Here is a 19599-nt window from a genome sequence, read left to right on the forward strand (position 1 = left end):
TGTATGGAAATTATATGATTTATTATATATCTGGCAACAAAAAAAAATGTGTGACAAATACAGAGATTGTGATTACATTTTCATTGCAACCCCAAAACAAAGCACTTTAGCGTAAAGGAAAATTCACAGCAAAATTTAAATTACCCCATTATTTCCCATCCTAGGTGTATATTTTTAAAAAGGCGGGATTAAGCAGATTTGAAGCGAAGGTAACTCCTCATAATGCAAAAACAACTATACGTCGTACATCATACTGTACGTTGATTCCCTGAACAGTGTATGCAACATGGCTAACAAAAGATTGTTAGTTTAAGCAGTCCAACTCTCTGCTTGACCAATTAATAGAAGATGTTAACGAAACCTGTACACATATCTATTTATAAATTATTTGATCAGTTTAGTTTAACAATTTGCACACTTTAACTAGCCTTGTTCAAAATCCTTAAAGGGATAGTTCACCCAAAAATGAAAATTCTGTCATCACTTTCTCACTCTCATGTTATTTCAAACCTGTATACATTTCTTTGTTCTGATAAACACAAAGGAAGAAATTTTGAGGAATGTTTGTAACCAAACCGATCAGAGGCCCCATTGACTTCCATTGTAGAAAAAAAGAATACTATGGAAGTCAATGGGGCATCTGCTCGGTTTGTATACAAACATTCCTTTATCTCTTTAAGACAACATGATATTTTTACCCAAATATCTATAAAAATCATTACCTTCCATCAAAAGCCTTATTAATGTCTTCGAATCTCTGAGCCTCACTGAAGAGCACAAGCTCCGCTAGGAAGAAAGTCCTCAACGTATGTAGTCACTGCTTTAGAAAGGTAAGTCATGCTTCCAAAACGGCCACTAGGTGAACTGTCATAGAGAAGCCTGCAGATACCAGTGGACTGATCTCTCTCCAGCAGAAACTCATCTGCTCCCAGCTCTTTCTGTAGAAACAAAATAGATTTTTGTCAGTCATGAGATTCATTCACGTAACAGAACTGTGCACTCTTAATGGGACACTCAACTTTTTTTGAAAATATGGTCATTCTCCAGCTCCCCTAGAGTTGGAAAGCTGATCTCCGGGTATGGCGCTAGCACTTTTAGCATAGCTTAGGACATTCCATTGAATCTGATTAGACCATTAGCATCGCGCTCAAAAATAACCAAAGAGTTTCGATATTTTTCTCATTTAAAACTTGACTCTTCTGTAGTTACATCGTGTACGCCTTGTCGAGTCGTGTCTAGGACAACTTCATTGAACACCGGAAGTGCACATTAAATAGCGCGCACTTAGTCAGATAGCGTCTACTTCAAAATGCATATATAAGTTAGCAGCCAATGTTCATAGATAATGATTTGGGACAAATCTGATGTTATTTAATGTTAAACTATGTGTGTGGCGTGACAGGGATTTGAGCAACTTCCTGAGTCAAAGCTGTGTGCCGCCGACAGTGTGCGTATATTCATAGAAAACAATGTGTTAGATTTTTTTAGAATGTGCGCGCTGAGCTGCGCGTCCGGTGTGCAACACCCTTTACAGCATGCATAACGCTCACTACCCATAGAAAATCATTCAAAAAAGGCACCTGCCACTGCCATAGACGAGTTCTGTGTTATCCGCCCCTTAAGGTCCATTCATATTATAGGCGACATTGTCTCTGTGTGTTGCTTATCTCTTTCAAAAGAGGCGTTCCTAAATCTGACGAAAGAAAAAAGCCGTGAACTTCACTGCTTCGTTCTCCCGAAAGAGTGGACGCAATCTTATTTATTTCAATGGAAGCATGGCGAATTCCAACGACACGGGCGACAGTAACCGTTGGCGACTGGATGGGCGTGTCCAGTCACGTGACAAATTTGAGAAATGTTTAACTTTATGCAAATTATGAGCGACATTCGGGAGCGACTACCAAAGAGAATGATGCGGGGGCGTGGGCGTTACTTATTTGCTTATGACAACCAGATATAAAAACTAGGGATGCACCGAATATTCGGCCACCGAAAATTTTCGGCCGAAAATAGCCCAAAATAGCATTTTCGGCTTTCGGCCGAAATACTTTTATCACCGAAACAATACGGCCGAAATGTTGTGATGACGCAAACAGAAACCGCGACCTGCACGTGCTTGTCTGAAGCAACATGTATGCGGCGTGGATGTATTTAACCGCAAAAAGGCGCTAAAGTACGCACAGAGGCACATGCGGTTGTGTCCGGTCCAGACGTGATCATCACAGTGAGTACGCTCTTCAAAGATCAGAACTCTTGATGTGTAAACTTTAGAGAGAGTCGCGCAAATGTGTCTCATACTGTATAGTCCATTAACATACATGTGCAGAATAAAGCAATGAAAAACAACGTAACGTTTTTATGCTGCGCTGTTTGGGATTCGCCTTCGTTCTCTGTGTGCGCGCGCGCGTTTAAGTGCTCTCAATAGTGCACACACGAGTGAGACGCAAATAAGCGAACGTAAAATCTTTCTGTTATTGACAGGGCACATATAAACAAAATTATTTCCAAAGTATTCTTTTTCTAATAAAAACATTTGTTTATGTCTTAAGTGTATGTATAGATTACAGTCATAAACCAGTCTCTGCTTACAGTAACCTCAAATAACCTACTGAAGTCTAACAAAGAGACAAATAGCTCTAAAAATAATAATATATTTAATTTATACAATAAAGACAGTGTTATGACTCATTTAATTTGATTTCTGTACCAAATGCTAAAGTTAGCCCTTATTAATGTGCAGCTTTGTTCTTTTTTATAAATGTTTGTAATTTCTTTATTTGTTATTAGATTTTCCCCACCCCCTTTTTGCTGATCTGAAAAATAATCCGATCCATGCCTCAAAAACTGTAATGTGATCTAAACCGTGAGTTTTGTGATCTGTAACAAACCCCTAGTAAAGTTAGTACACAGTGATAGCCATAAATGCATTTGTACTAATAATTGGCATAATAATTTATTTCGGTGTTTCGGTTTCGGTTTTTCGGCCTTGGTTTCCTCATTTTCGGTTTTGGCCAAAAATTTTCATTTCGGTGCATCCCTAATAAAAACGCCTCTTTTGAAAGAGACGAGTGACACACAGCGACAAAGTCGCTTATAATGTGAAAGTACCTTTCACAGCACAGAAGCAGCCGGACTGCAATTCAAACATAATATCTATAACTCCAACCACTGAACCATGCATTCAACTGTGTTGATTTGATTGGTTACATGTTTGTGATGTTGAAAACCGCTGTGTGCTTTCTGTATAACATTTCTGCATCAGATCAGGATATGGACGTTTGTTTGGTGAGTGTCCGGGCAAGAAGTAAGATTATAAGAACTTGTCGTATAGCTCCGGGTGACTGCTCACAGACAATATCAAGCGTTCCTTTAGGTTGAATGCGCAGCGAGACTTCCAGACGCGCGTCAACACGTCTTCACATTGACTTAACATTGAAATCAATCGCGCTTCACGCCTCTACCGCGGCTGGTGTAAACGCAGCATAAGAAAGAAGCGGTTCTTTTAAAGATGTAATGGGTTTTTAGTGGCAATTTGCCATCTAGTGGTAAGACTGCGAATTACCACCAACCTCAATTGCGAAATGCAATGTCATTGTATGAGACAATTTAGTAACAAAACACGTTCTGTAGAACAGTTTGTTTAAATTAATCTTTTGTGTTTTAAAAAAAGTTATACAGACCAAGAATAAAAAGCGCAAGTAAATGATGTCTGATTTTTTTTTTGGGGGGGGGGGGGTTGGACTGTCCCTTTACATGTTTCAGAACATTAAAATATCTGCAACATAGGCTAAAATCTAAAGGTTTCTCTCAACAATCTTAAACTCTTCTCACAAAATACCATAGATTTCATTTCTCAGCTGCAGATTGTCTTCATTTGTAGGTTAGTGGCAAATAAAAGACACTTAAGCTTGGATGTGGAGCTGACCTGATCGTTGTAGAACAGATCACTGGCCATCTGTACGATCTTCTCCACCTGAATGACACCACCAACACTCTGGATGTCAATATCAGCCAGCATGGTCAGTACCAAGATGGCCTCCACCAACAGCTGCCGATATTCCGGTTGGGGAACGCGATTCAACACGGTTTCCACATGAACGGCAAACTTTATTTCACCTGGAGTCATCTGAAATGCCATCAGTACTAAAATATCACTCTTGGTTATGTTAAACGATCATATAAGCAAACTTTTTTGATACCTCTCTCGTGGTTGTGGATAAAAGTACACAGCCTTCAATAGACAGCCCTTCACACTATTGATAAAAGGAAAAGAAACAAACTAAAATCGTGCACTTGTAAGACAAAACCTCTGGATTCATTACATGTTTCCCCTTACCCACCTTCTGCAGAATCTTCCAGACATTCTGATAGAAACCAACAGGGACTCTGTTGAGAGCTCCGTCTAGACGTCTGCGACGAAGCCATTGGCCGTGTTTGCTGTCGCGCATTACACTAGCTCCTAATGATCCCTGAAATGACTCAATGGGTGGAAGTCTGTACCTCTGGAACACAACCAGATGAGCATGAAACCCCAAATGGCTTGGGGCTTGAATAATAAACAAACTGATTCTGGTACACTTACCCCTGATTCAATAGTTTCAATATCCAGGGAATGAAGTGACACAGGCTAAAGCACACAGATTAAGAGTTATTGTACTTAAAGCAGACATATAACCATTTATAACCTACAGTAAGAAGGGTTTCTTACCAGTTTGATGGGACCCCCATGTTTAGGGTGGGCTTTTAAATCAGTTTTAAAAGATTTGCTCTTGTCCTGTATACTGATAGCAGAGCTGACCACATTCCCTGTTGAGCGCACTGAGACAGAAATACAATTCATGGTCACATAAATACAAGCTTACATTCAGGGTTCCCACACCTTAGTTAACTTCAAATTCAAGGGCCTTTCAAGGACTTTCCAGGTCCAATACCCTCAAATTTAAGGACTAAATTTGGGAAACTCGAACTCCTTTCGAGGGAACTCGTGCTGCGTCACTGCGGTGACACTTTAGGGACGCCTCCAGGGGTAAGTGCGTCTGAATGTGTATATCAAATTTAACCAATGGTATGGTTTAACGACAAAGTCAGGGTGATGCAGGAGCCAGGAAGTATATCGCTATCTGAAATATTGCCAAAGACGGCGTTACAGGGATGCAGGAATTATAGCAAGGAGACGAAGCGCCTCGTTCCCTTCAGGGAACAACAGTTAAATACGTAACCCGAGACGTTTTCATGTGTCAAACACAACTATGCAAAAAAGCATATTGGTATGAATCAACATTCGCATACAGAAGATTTTAAAGCGAACAGTTTAGCACGTGTGCTTATAAAGTCTAGAATTTTTATAATATTATCCTACACTACACAGGGAATAATATGGATTTTTTTCCAGAAAACTGGAATTGCATTAATAGATTCAAGAACTTTCAATGACCTGTATCTACGTATGAATATTTTCAAAAACTTCCTAGGGCCTTGAACTTTTTCCCTCAGATTCACAAACTTTCAAGGATTTCATGGACCCGTGGGATTCCTTAACATTGAAAAGCCTTATGGGCTAAGTACGCTTTAATAGATTACCGCTTTTCTGAACGCCAAACTCTTTTCCACTGAGAATGTGATGTAGCAGGTTCATCATCTCGAATGGGCTCATGTTCATCAAACTCTCTGTAGCCTCCTCACCTAAGACAGAATAAAACTTTTATGATATGTGCTGTATAAAGTGACAGCTTTTTCTATCTTTTTCTGGAATTCAAGATTTACCTGAACAGCGAAGGGAATGGGTGAGCTCGGTCACCATGACCTGAAGAATGAGGCCAGTGCGGAGACGAAACATCTCGCTGAAGAGTTTGGGCTGGGTACGAATGATCATTCCCAGGAACACCAATATCTCCTGTCGAGCAGGTGCACAAGTGTTAATAGAATTTTACAGGATTAGGATGAAACAAAATAGTAAAAAGGTGCCAATGTGACACTGACCTGAGTGAGAATAGCAATGGTGAGGTTATGCTCACTGGCCACATCAATAAGCCTTGCCAGCTTATCTGGAGGCATTGGGCTGTATGGAGACAAACACTATAGCATGAACAAATCAACATGAATGTGAGCTTTGTGTGTTTGTGTAGATAGATTGAACTTACGCTGAAATTGTTTTCTCTCTTGGTTCAGGAGGAAGTCCAACTGTTAGATGTTTCTGATGAACTAGCAAATCTGAACAAGCCTGTTAATGAAAACTATATTAATGGATTACTACACTAACACAAATTTATGATAATTTAATCATCCCCAGTTCATCTAATATGTTAATATCTGTTAATATCTTTTTTTTTTTTTGTTTTTTTTTTTGAGGAAAACATTCCAGATTTTTTTCCATATAGTGGACTTCAACTGAACCCAATGGTTTGAAGGCAGTGGCAGCAGGTGACTTCTTTTTTGAGGGTGCACGATGCAAAGCTAATCACAACATGTATTTAGCCCATCGTGTGTGGCTCGTTATTTCAAAATATGTTTTCGGCGCGCCATGTAAACTTATGTGCATCACGTGTCATGTCAAAATACGTGTCTGCTGCATCATCGTTAACTTTGGGGTTTGTACCTTTTGCATATCGTTAACATGTACTAATACACACTTACACAACAAAGAAAATCTAAAAACGTGAATCAGACAATAGGTGCTCTTTAAGTTAGTGTCTTTGTGTGTGCATGAGTGTCTCTTTTATCGTAAACCCTTTCAATGCGTGTGGAGCAGGCACGTATTTTGAACCATGTGATGCACACATTCAACGAACACATATGTTGAATATGCGCCCTTCGGAAGAGAAGTCACTGGCCTGCCACTGTTTTAAGGTCCGAATTGCAGTTTTAACGTAGCTTCAAAGGGCTTTAAATAATCCCAACTGAGGCATAAGGGTCTTATCTAGCGAAATGATCGTCGTTCCCCCCCTCCAAAAAAATTACTTTTTAATCCCCAACTTCTTGTCTTGCACTATCGCTGTGATGTGCGTCCGTGACTCACATCAAAAAAGGTTGAGGCACGCATCCCAGGGCTATTGCAAGACAAGAAGTTGTGGTTAAAAAGTACATATTTTTTATTTTCAGGAAAAGAATTATGGTCGTTTCACTAGATAAGACCCTTATGCCTAAGTTAGGATCGTTAAGAGCCCTTTGAAGCTGCACTGAAACTGCAATTTGGACTTTCAAACCATTGGGAGTCCACTATATGAAGTCCACTATATGGAGAAAATTCCTGGAATGTTCTCTTGAAAAAAAACTTCATTTCTTTTCGACTGAAGATAGAAAACATAAATGTCTTGGATGACATGGGGGTGAGTAAAGGATCAGGAAATTTTCTAATAAAAGTGGAGTAATCCTTTAACAACTCTATAAATACTTCATGACTTGTTCTATCTATTGGGATTTATATTCAATTCATCTTCAGCCAAAGTCTGCATATTTATGCGGAGGGTGGCGCATTTTTTCAAATACGCCGCACTTTGGCCGCATAAATTGCATAATTTTCGTAGCAAAAAGTCACATATATCCTAGTAGAAAGTTGAAAAATTTTGCATTTACTTCACACAAGCGCATGTCTCCTGTTCCTATGGAAACGTTATGAAGTGGCGTAACTACATGAAGTGAACATCATTGAAAGCTGCAAACCCCAACTGCAGTTTTTGCTTGTTCCTGCAGTGTTTCGCAAGTTCCCGCAATTTCATCGCATAAATACCCCCCATCGCATTAAATATTCCATATCGCATTTTTTTATGTGCTGCAAGATCAAGGATTTTTGCCCACAACAATCACTAAAAACTCCACAATACCGGTATTCTGGAAGGACTGTTATAAGAAATCTGATCTTGTCTGTGAAAACCCAGCTAAAGTCATCTTTTGTCATTTACTGTTTTGTTAAACAGAATTGCTATAAAATTTGAACCTCAGAGGGCAAATCTTTGAGAGGAAACAGAAGGGGAACTTTGTTTCTCTTTTTAAAGCATGACATCCTACAAGATTTGTAAGAAAGCATGCAATCATCAAAAAGAATACCATGGTATACCTAAAGTAAAAATCTGGAATCACAATTCACTTATTGATTTCACATTGATTTTAATTTTCGACATGACCTTACTCAGTCAATATTATATCTTCACACAATGTTCTTTTCGATAGGGTGATTTTATGTAAAAAATAAAATTTAAGCCATTAACACATAAGCAGCAACAACTTACAGCATCCAGCTCCTCAACTTTCTTGCGTAGCATCCCAGAGATCATTCGGATGAGACCCCAATGTTTCAACATAGCTGCCTTTTCATACAAGTTGCTCAGGAGGCGTCGTACCGTCCAACCCTTCCCATGCAGCCGGGTGTCCCACTCTATTCCCCTTAAGAAGGACAATTCAATTTGAATTCAATGTTGTATACTACTGTTCAAAAATGTAATGTCTTGAGTGAAACATTTTTCTTATAAATTTTTGTAGACAAAAATAAAATTGTGCAAACATATGTGACCCTGTCTGTGAAATCCAGGCTAACGTCTCATAATCTAATGATAAGACTGAGCAGCTGGTCCTAAACTAAACAGCAGTGTACTGTATATCATTTTAAAACACCACCTCCATAATTAAATTATTGAGCATTCCAGTATACTGAATGAAGTCCACAGTCAAACATTAATGGTTTTAGTGGGTCTCACTTGTCTTTTAACAGTATGTAGAGAATGTCAGCTTGATCCTGCATGTTCAGGCTTTGCTTCAGCATTTGCACAAGAGCTGGATGGTCAATCCCTCCATTCACTTCTCTGGGCAGGTTTATTGGATAAATGTCCTGTCTCTCTGGAACCTTATCAGTGAAAGCAAACAAACACTTTTTTTGAAACACTTTAATCCAAAGCCACTTACAGTGTATTATAAGATGTTTATACAAAAGGGCTGTTGAATGCTTTATTCTGATTAAAAAATGTTCCACGGGTATGCATTATTTTTCTATAAACGCACACCTGACCTGTCAAATGTCTTAAGATAACCACCAGAGCAATGTCTTAGCCATTTCTGTGGCATCTGTGGTATAAGCTGAATAACTGACTCCGGTCCTTCGCGTCGTGCCTTATCACCACCTTGGGTGTGCATTATTTTCGAATAATTCAACAGCCTGCCATCAATTATTCCACTTATACCACAGTTACCAAAGATTTGGCTAAGACACTGCATAATACATAATGCCCACCCAAGGTGGTAATAAAGCACGGCGCAAAGCGCCGCACAGCGGTTACTTTCGAATAATTCAACAGCCCGTTAAATCCTTACATGAGTGGTGCCTGGGAATCAAACTTATGACCTTTGCACTGCTAACTCACTGCTTTACTAGCTGAACTACAGGAACACTAAAAACAGAAACTATGAGCATATTTACATTGTCTTTGTTATCAGGCAAATTCAGATTTGGCGCTGGAGACCTGAAGAGTTTAGAAGGAAGGTACATGTGCACATCTGTGAAAAGATCAAAACAAAAATCAAAAAGTGTGGGTGCGTCTGCCCAAAAATAAACACTAGTGTGTATACTCACTGTGTATATTGAGTTCTCTGGCTTTGCGCACGAGAGCCACCATCTCAAGAGTCTTTTTGCCTGCGGCTCTGAAGCGGTTCAGACCTCCTTCAGTGGTGCTAATGGAGGTCTGCTGAGGAAGGGCCAGAAGCTGATCCAAATACACGGCTAGATCATCCACCTCTGCACATACACACAACACAGTTAAATCAAATCCTGAAAGGGTTGAGCACGTCTTCTGTCACTCTTGAGAAGTAATTGAGTATTTCACCACTGGCTTGTGGCACACGTGTCAATACATGCAAGTGCCACGGCAGTTTCTGCTCTCTCACAAAATTGCTACTTCATGCACCCATGCAAGTAAACTATTACTGCCTGAAAACCACAGAAGACATTTGCACATAAAATGTCACATAAAAGACAGTAAGACGTCTAGGATGCCATGAAAGCTGGCTAATCCATACAAAAATTACACATTTGCACCTAAAGAGATTATATTAGTACCTCAGAGATGCATAATGGTACCAACGAATGCATTTTAGAGAGCCATAATATAAGTATATGCAAGTTTACACTCTGGAAAAATAATTTAAAGTGAAATTGCATGCAAAAATGAAAATTATTTCATTATTACCGATCATGCATATTTGTTTTAAACCTGTGCGATGTTTGTGAAACCAAAATTAGATTTTTTATTTTAAACTCAAATTTTTCTCTCAATTTTTCAACAAAATTGACTCATCAGTATAAGTTTAAAGGTACACTTCACTTTCTTTAAAAATATACTTATTTTAGAGCTCCCCTACAATTAAACATTTGATTTTTACCATTTTGGAATCCATTCAGCTGATCTCCGGGTCTGGCGCTAGCACTTTTAGCATAGCTTAGCATAATCCATTGAATCCAATTAGACCATTAGCATCGCCTTCGAAAATAATCAATATTTTTCTATTTAAAACTTGACTCTTCTGTAGTTACATCGTGTACTAAGACCGACGGAAAATTAAAAGTTTTTTTTTTTTTAAGGCAGATATGGCTAGGAACTACACTCTCTCTCTAGCGTAATAATCAAGGATTTTGCTGCTGTACCATGGCTGCAGAATGCGCAATGATATTACGCAGTTTCTGAAAATAGTCCTCTGCTATTGAAAGTAACCAAGGTAATATTTTCTGGCGTTGCGTAATATCATTGCGCCTGCTACAAGCAAAGTCCTTGATTATTACGCCAGAATGAGAGTATAGTTCCTAGCCATATCTGCCTAGAAAATCGCAACTTTTCATTTTCTGTTGACTTAGTACACGATGTAACTACAGCAGAGTCAAGTTTTAAATAGGAAAAATATTGAAACTCTTTTTTTTTTTTTTTGAGCGCGATGTTAATGGTCTAATCAGTTTCAATGGATTGTGCTAAGCTATGCTAAAAGTGGTACAGCCAAACTCGGAGATCAGCTGAATGGATTCCAAAACGGTAAAAATCAAATGTTTAACTCTAGGGGAGCTGGAAAATGAGCATATTTAAAAAAAAAAGTGTAGTAATAAAACATGCCGTTCACACTTAGTTGCATATCTCACCCACCACAGTCCATAAATGTAAGATGAGCACAAACGGAGGTGTCAAGAAACCCAGAAAGTTTTCCAGTCTTAACCCTTTAAACATAAAACTCATTTGTTTTGGGTGCTCTTCAGGTACGAGAGAAATATTAAACAGGCTGACCTACATCTACATTACCTTGCTCCTGCAAAGTAACCATTCTGGAGTTTTTGTAGGGTGGCCAGAACAGCAGGATCAATATCTTTGCGATCATCAGCTATAAATGAACAAAAACAGAATAAGTCTCCAAGTGGGACAAAAACATTTGTACATTGTGTGTGTTGACTCACTGAGCATGTCGTGTGAAATTGGGAAGGTCACTGTGGGCTGTCCTGTCATCCTCCAGCGAGAACAGAGGTAAGAGAGATCGATACGGAGCATCTCCACAATCATGTGATTGTCCAGAGCCAGATAATAGTCATGGTGGTCTACAAACTGAATGTTTAACCAGTTTGCTTGCAAGTTAGCTTATTTTAATTGTCATCACCAGCAAATTTATTTTACACGGTTTAACTGACACACAGTACCTGAGGTGTGAAGATGAAGATGGTGTTGCGAATACTGTAGAATTTGGATGTCCCAAGCACACCGATTCGTCGGTAGGGTCTCCCAGTCAAACCCAATCTTTGGTTACGCCCTGAAACCATGACAGACATTACATGCCAGTTTGTGTGTGTGTGTGTGTGTGTGTGTGTGTGTGTGTGTGTGTGTGTGTGTGTGTGTGTGTGTGTGTGTGTGTTAAGGCTGAACTCACCCAGTCTGGCATAGATGTGACTGAGAACTCTGGAGGGCTGAACTCTGATTGGGTGAACGTCCTCCAGGGTTTCTGAATCAATGCCATGGCTCTGCAGTAGCTGCTTAATCTCCTCATTTTCTGCCAGGATAGACACTGAAAACACCAAGAACGGAAGCATGTCAGTGTAAATGTGAGACGTAGAATCGAATGTGAACTAATTAAAAATATGCTGAAAAGTCAAATGAAACACATTTATCATTTAATATTCACATTTATAAAAAAATCTTACAATCATCACTGAACAAGTTGTTAATTTGTCTGAAGACATCAGTTTTTCGGATTAAATTGTCCTGAATCAACATATTTTTGTACTATATTTAACACATCAAACACATATCTTCTTGATCAACTGTCAAACATTGAAGGCTATGACACATACTTTGAACCACAACATCAGGTTTGGGGACAGTGGACAGGCGTCTGTTAAGAGGATCAATTTCTCCAGGTGCTAAAAGACCCTAAAACACCAAAAAACAAGTTTATGTTAATTTCAGAATTTGTTAATACATTTTTATAATTATAAATGTTAACAGATTATACACAACTAACATGAACAACTGTATTTGCATTTACTAATATTAACAAAGCTAAAACTATTTTCAGCATTTACTAATATTAACAAGTACAGCCTTATTGTAAAGTGTTACCATATACATTTTTTTTTTAAAAGAATGGTAAAAGACAAACCATGGTGGGACTGCGAGAAAAGACTATGCAGAAGCCATAGTTGTGCAACAATATGGCAAAATGTATCACTATATGCATATATTTTGATATAAAAAGATATAGTTCTGTGCAAAATTCTTAGACCACCACCACCAGACTTGTTGTTTTAGAAGTTTTAATTTTTTTTCAATCTATTTTATTAAGATACAAATTATATAAAAATGTATGCAAAATAAATAAAAAATATTTTCAGTATTTTCAGGACTAAATGTCATCTTTAGGCATTGTCTGAAGTGTGACCTCTCTTGGCACTAAACACATCTTGAGCTTTATTCAGCAGAATGAAGTAAAGGACTAATTTCTTTAAAATTAGAAATTAGGATTTAATTTTATTTAGGTTCAAGAGATCCTGCAGTTTCCTGCTATTGCTCAAGTGGAAGGAGAGTTTACCCTAAAAACTTGACACGTTTACATTTATATACAGTTTTTAATACACATTTCCTGTATTTTTTTTTATGTATTCTATTTAAGAGACTGAGAAACAATTATATATGATCACTTTAACATTGCAAAACAACAAATCTAATTCTGGCATGGTGGCCTATAAGACTTTTGCACAGTACTGTATTTACGAATACAACCTCTTAAAAAAAGTAAATAAAGTAACTGTTTTATTTAATTAATTACATTTCATAACCTATAATATTCTGTATTATTCTGCCTTTAAAACCTCTACAGATTTACATGTGAATCAGACAGTTACCCAGATCAGATCCTGAATGAGCTGAATCAGCTGTGTTTAATCTGAATATACATCTCTAAATGTGAAGATGTATGGAAGTGTCGAGTCTACAGGAACAGATTGAAAAACACTGCAGCACAGCATTACCAAAGAGCAATGTTTTAAGAAATTTATTGTACCTCTGCCAGCAGGTTGCCCAATATGTACAGAGACTGGCCCCATTTAAGAGGACACTTTCCAACTGGCACTCTCTCAACGCTGTGTGGATTAACACGTTCTTCTTCAACCTAGAATAAATCACACATACAGAGTGAAAGTCCATTTCTGCTTCCTAAAAACCACAAATCTCTCTTAAGTTATTTTGCAATAGTACAAAATCCAGTGTTTCAAAGAATTAAGTAGAGCCGAACCGTATGGTACCTTATCCGGAGGAACGCTATAAAGCTCAGGGACCAAACGTAATCCGTTTTTTCCTTTGATGAGAATGCCATCTAAAGCCTCCCTATATTCTTCAACCTTTAATAAGGAAGAAAGAAAGACATTCTTGTCTGATCAAACTGTAGTTTTGTATTTACGGTAAAATAGCAAATTTTCTGCACCTGTTCACGGCTGTTGATGAAAATGCCATCCAGGATGAGGTACGTCCAGAAGAGTGGCCATTCACACTCGATGTTTTCAAACAGCTTCAGTTCTGATGACTCGTAGTACAATCGATTGGAGTCCTTAAAAAAAAGGTTTGTGTGGTTTGCACTACAGACCGACTCCAGGCGCTTCAGTTAAAGGGATGCCATGCACTGGCACTTTTATGTTTTTCTTGACAAGCTTAGTTTATACCTCGCATGGAGTTTTGTGTCCATCCCTAAGGAAGCGACAGCATCCGTATCTGCCCTATGAGACAGTTAGAGGTAGTATGTCAACTTTTTATTTATTCATTAATTTCCTTTATCGTCCACGTCTGAAAATAAATGTATATTTACCTGTAGTTTTGAAATGATTTCCTCTTTGGTGATATTAACAATATCAATGTCCTCAACAGCAAAAGCTGGATAGGAAATGATGGACAGGACCCCAGCGTCTACCTCTTTAGACGTTGAGGCTCTTGGAAGCATGGAGCTGAGAATAGACTGGTGTAAATGACCCAAAAGAGAAGAAGGTTTAATGTTTTGGATGGCTGAAAAACTCATTATATGGGCTATGGATGCTCTCTTCTTATCTGTGATATAAAGATTATTACTTGGCAGTGCTGAATGTCATCGGCTAAAGCATGTACAACAGACTCCGGACCACCCTTGGCACCGAAAAGATTCAGTCCATCCAAAGCTTCCAGAGCTGCCTGAATAAACACACAGTACAAATCATGCTGCTTTATCTCACTGGGATTATAATTTGACACTTTTTTAAACACAAATGATGCAATACCAACAAACTAAACATTTTACTTTTGCCATGCCGATAGAGCTGACATTAAGCTCAGGGATGCCTTGATTAGTTTTGTCTCCTCGTTCCCACATTCCAAAATCCTGACAGGAATAAAACATGAAACTATATGAAATCTCTCCATTGATTTTAGCATAATTTTAGAATAAAGTGCCGAAGGGATGACGTTTTTTTGTAGGTCAACCCGGAAGTTAGCTCTCCAAAAAGCCCATAATTTTTTTCCATAAACTTTTGGATTATCGCAAAAAATAAGTTCTGTTTTTAACAAAAGTTTATGACACTTACACGTTTTGTCCAGCAGGAGAGGCTACTCTTCAGAGTTGAACACAACTTTTATGTATTTTGAAGTTTAAATGCGTTTACTAGAAATAAAAAGCTAACCTTATCGGCTACAAACTAACTACAATACGTCATTACCACTAAGCTTCCGACAGCTCTTTCAAACTTTATTAAACGCATTTAAATATATGTTTTTCTTAAGGCTTGTACGACTTCATGCGGCGCCGCAAGAACTGGCAGGGGGATGACGTCAAAGTACCGCGAAATCGAGAAATCACACAATTTGTCTAGCTCTCGCGGAATTTTGACGTCATCCCTATGTCAGTTCTAACGGCGGCGCCGCATGAAGTCGAAGAAGCCTTTTTTTGTTGGGAATTGTGCCCATCTTGCGTTGTTTTTGAGATCTTCATGCATACGTTTAAACTCCCCGATAACGTCTGTAGTGCTATATAGAAATTGTCTCACTTTATCAAAGAACTTGAAATATTTGCAAACTCTCTTGATACCCTTTCAAATAAAAAAGCTAATATAATTGCCAACTTTTTCAAAGATCTTTATAGCAAATAATTATTTGTAAACCCCCTATATTATTAATACTTTATTTCAAGTTTATTATTTTTATTTTTTTCTTTCCTTCTGTTTAATTCATTATTTATATTTATTTAATTCCTTACACTTCTTTGTGTTTTCATATTTGAATTGTGACTGTTGATGGTGCAATGTGACTGCCTTTGACAACTATAGTTTCTTTTTTTCTATATTGCAGGCCTGTTTTTGTGTATGTACATTTACAAAAAAGTGCCATATAGAAGTTAGTAACCCTTTTAAAGACACATAAAAGCTTTAAAAAGTCACGTGGGGGATTTCTTGTGTGTTTTATGTCGTAGAATAAAACGTAGAAATATCTTCAGTTTAAACCCAATATTATTCAACGTTTTTAACCAAAACCCCATAAAAAAACATTGACTTTGGGCCGATGAAACTAGAAGTCCTGAATTTTTTTGGGTGGCTTTTGGATTCTGCCAACAAAATATGTCATCCCTGCGACACTGTATAGATAAAATGGAGCATTGTTACCGCCACTTTGTATGCAGATTCAATATAAAAGATCAGATTCTGAACGATGTCAACCTCATCGCGAGAATGTATGATATGGAGACCTGCAAACAAAGAATGAAAATCGAGTCTATTTTGCTCACATTAATTCATACGACTTAACGACCTTGTAAATGAATTCCCAGGCTGGTTCAACACAAGGAACAGTTTTACTGTAACATTCATATTACAAAACCTGCAGCACTATACAGAAGCATGCATTAAACACTACAGTTACAACAGTGAAAAAAAAAAAATGAAAATTGTTCATTTGTAAGTGCTGACCTGATGCTGTCATTTGGGCTAGAAAGAGTAGAAAAATTGAGGTAGCATCCACCTGTAGATGACCCCATTCCTGATCACCGACTACAGGAGCACAGTTTCCTGAATGATACTTGGCATGAAGGCAGTCTGAAGTGCTTTTACTGTACTTGAACTTTTCCACCTTGTCAAGCTGAGATTTAAATGCATTTTGATTTATTGTATCGTTACGTACATGAATGTCTGTGAAATTGAAAGTTGAATATTTTCATGATGAGATTAAAAGCATCAAAGTTTGATTTCAATCTTTGACATGACATTACTCAGTCAATATTAAATATATCAAGGTTATATTTTCACTGAATGTTCTTTACATTATGTATGATAATTTTATGTATAAATCAATAAATCACAAAATTAGTTGGGTTTTCACAGGCAAATATTTAATAAATATAATATTCATGAATATCAAAAGATCTGTGCAGGTTTTCTGTACACACCTGCCTTGTCATACACTGCAGTAAACCTCGCATGAGTTTCACCACACTCTGAAAATAACAGAAAGAGAAAATGAACAGTCAGCCTGGACCATGACCTTATCCTTACCATCTGCTATAACCATGAAAGAAACATGAGCCAAATGATTTGCCCTCTGGCATTTTGCATGGTGTTTGAGACACAAACACTAATGAGCAGAAAAATGAGACGTCTGAAACACGGTCAGGCCCAAAAACCCCTTTACAAGTATTAGGACATGTAACATATTTTGCACCAAAACATACTAAATTCAATTTTGTGAACACATTTTCACCCTCTCTGTGCCTTTAAAAATTTATATTCCATATATTGGCACTGTGCCTTTAACACTTATGTAAACATGGTGCTATGTAATATATATTTTAATACAATATATATCCTTCAATAAAGCCACTTGGCAAAGTCTGGATTAAAGTTACACAACATGACACCTTCACAAAACAGATAATGTGCTGGACAACCTGGCAACCTATGTATGCTTCCCTGTATATATATTTGAAAGGCCCTAACATTAGTGTCTTAATTATTGTAGTTAGAGCTTAAAGGGATAGTTTATTGAAAAATTTAACTGTATGAATTTCTTTGTTCTGCTGATCACAAAGAAAGATATTTTGAAGAATGTTTGCAGATCTGGGGCCCCATTAACTTTTATAGTAGAAGAAAATGCTATGGAGGTGAATGGTGCCCCACATCTATTTGGTTGTTGACACTTTTCAAAATATATTCATTCATTCATCTATACAGGTTTGGAACAAGAATATATTTGGCGATATTTAAAGTGTACCTATTTCATTGCTAAAAAAAAAATGATTATTTATACATTTTATTTTGTGTATTTGGTATACAATGTGTTTGTGTGGTTTATGGTTAAAAAACATTATTTTCCACATATACCATTCAATTTTGTAGCTTCACATATCCTGCCATCCTCAAACGCATTGACTTCATACAAAACTCAACGATCTGAACGCCAGCTAATCTGTACGTTGTGATTGGCCTGAATACCTCTGACGTCAGCCGGAAATGTAACGCTCCTTACCATGTTTGAAAGATTCACTCACAATGCAATGCTGACAGAAGTTAACTAACAGGCTGTGAGTCTGAAGCGGGAGGAATTATGATAATATCAGTTTTGTCCACGTCAACAGGGCCAGGGAGTAAACCGTTGCCTATTTAATCCTTGTGTTTGTTGTAGAGATTTACATTGTAAACGATATATCGCGTCATCGTTTACTTTAGCGTTTGTACCTTTTGCATATCGTTTACATGTAAGAACACAAATTGACACACCAAAGGAAATGTAAAACCATGAATCGGGCCATAGTTGCTCTTTAATAAACCTTCACTACATCATTAGTTCATCTGTCTATAGTGCAACGTTGCATTATTTATAAACTGTATACATTATGCAGGTTAATGAGAATTTTTTACACCTTCCTTATAAATGTCTATATTATTGTATGCATGCATGCGTTATGTGCATGCACCAACCTGCTCCAGTTCAAAGGCATTGGCTTTATCTTCATCTCTATCTGCATCCTTCCTATAGGCCAGACCCAAAGCCCACACAGACAAGATGCAATAGACATTGTCTCTAACCCAGGCATGAGGTAACGTCTCATCACCTGGAAGTAACCCTGTCACCGGATCCTGCAATATGATGTAAGGAACCATATGTCATTGTATATGAGGATCTACTAGTCTACTTACAGTACATAAAACTTAATAATAAGCATAATAAATGACCTTGTTGTGTGCTTTCACATTGGAAAACAAGATCATTTGGTCTTGCACAATAACCCAAAGCAATCCCCAACCAAACCCAATGCGTTGAACACTTACACAGCTAAAAACTAAACAGTGAGTATTTGTAAACAAAAACAAACCATCTGGGATTATTAGTAGCAAATGTAGGCTTACCTGGTGACAGAGGATTGTCTTCTGCAACATTCGGGCATAGTTATCAAGTTTCACTCCAGAATTACTGCGACTTCTCATGATGGTTGTCCTCTGAATACAGTTAAGTTTGACAATCTTACCCGCTGCCTTGTCTTGGCTGCTGGTGGGCATGTGCCATGTGTTTTAAAATGTCAAACGTTTAGGGACAGGGTATTTATTAGTATCTGTTACATATCAAATGGTCAAACTGGTGTTGCTACGCTCCCTAGCTTAGACAAGAGCCCTGTCTTCACAAATCTCAGTTTAGAGGTAAGTTAAAATATCAGCCGAGTTAGGTGCTGCGTCAACACATATTACGGTATGTTATAATTATACTAAATTGCAATTCAAGTAATAAATATTTATTAACCCTATTTCAATAAATATTTACATATAAGCAACATGTTATTCTGTTATTTATTCTTCTGTGTGCTAGTTTAAGTTTGTCTCTCAGTCGGACACAAGCTGGTCAGAATGATAGCATACCCAAAAGTCTCTCATGTACTTTTGTGGGCTATGATGTTAGCTTTACTCTATGCTAACAATTGTGCATCTTGCTGGACATGTTAAGTTAATAAAAATATTAATATTTGATTTTAAGGTATTTCTTACAATTGTCCCACATTATTTGGCATACGCTATTATGTGACTATAGTGCATTAAAAGGCATACATTTTTTTATCATCATAATGTGTTTCCTGGGATTAAACCTACAACCT

At 37.6% G+C, this 19599-nt stretch overlaps 1 protein-coding gene across 2 annotated transcripts; it reads right to left on the reverse strand.

The window, feature by feature from the left end:
* Positions 1 to 22: 22 nt before the first annotated feature.
* phka1b (phosphorylase kinase, alpha 1b (muscle)) lies at positions 23 to 19027 on the reverse strand. Of its 2 annotated transcripts, XM_065287194.2 has the most exons (32): positions 18863 to 19027; positions 18434 to 18592; positions 16906 to 16953; positions 16430 to 16598; positions 16127 to 16209; positions 14773 to 14853; positions 14568 to 14666; positions 14311 to 14457; positions 14168 to 14221; positions 13933 to 14055; positions 13754 to 13849; positions 13513 to 13620; positions 12305 to 12383; positions 11884 to 12018; positions 11657 to 11766; positions 11420 to 11564; positions 11268 to 11346; positions 11115 to 11185; positions 9560 to 9721; positions 9407 to 9483; positions 8691 to 8836; positions 8226 to 8379; positions 6141 to 6220; positions 5980 to 6058; positions 5764 to 5893; positions 5581 to 5682; positions 4709 to 4818; positions 4583 to 4627; positions 4341 to 4502; positions 4200 to 4253; positions 3926 to 4126; positions 23 to 938 (listed from the first exon to the last, which is right to left on the reverse strand). In XM_065287194.2, exons 1-32 carry the CDS (start codon positions 19010 to 19012, stop codon positions 765 to 767), a joined length of 3612 nt encoding a protein of 1203 aa, XP_065143266.1. In that variant the 5' UTR covers positions 19013 to 19027; the 3' UTR covers positions 23 to 764. The 2 variants fall into 2 exon arrangements, with proteins under 2 accessions (XP_065143266.1, XP_065143268.1); XM_065287196.1 differs by lacking the exons at positions 23 to 938; positions 3926 to 4126; positions 4200 to 4253 and having other exon boundaries at positions 4347 to 4494.
* Positions 19028 to 19599: the final 572 nt, after the last annotated feature.

The sequence above is a fragment of the Paramisgurnus dabryanus genome, chromosome 18 (genome assembly GCF_030506205.2).
Source record: "Paramisgurnus dabryanus chromosome 18, PD_genome_1.1, whole genome shotgun sequence".
NCBI lineage: Eukaryota > Metazoa > Chordata > Actinopteri > Cypriniformes > Cobitidae > Paramisgurnus > Paramisgurnus dabryanus.

Coding starts and splice junctions, on each gene's coding strand:
- phka1b (XM_065287194.2), bottom strand. CDS start 19,012: ATGCCCACCAGCAGCCAAGACAAGGCAGCGGGTAAGATTGTCAAACTT. Junction 6,059..6,140: donor AGAGAGAAAACAATTTCAGC/GTAAGTTCAATC, acceptor GTCTCCATACAG/CCCAATGCCTCCAGATAAGC. Junction 4,628..4,708: donor ATGGGGGTCCCATCAAACTG/GTAAGAAACCCT, acceptor TGTGTGCTTTAG/CCTGTGTCACTTCATTCCCT.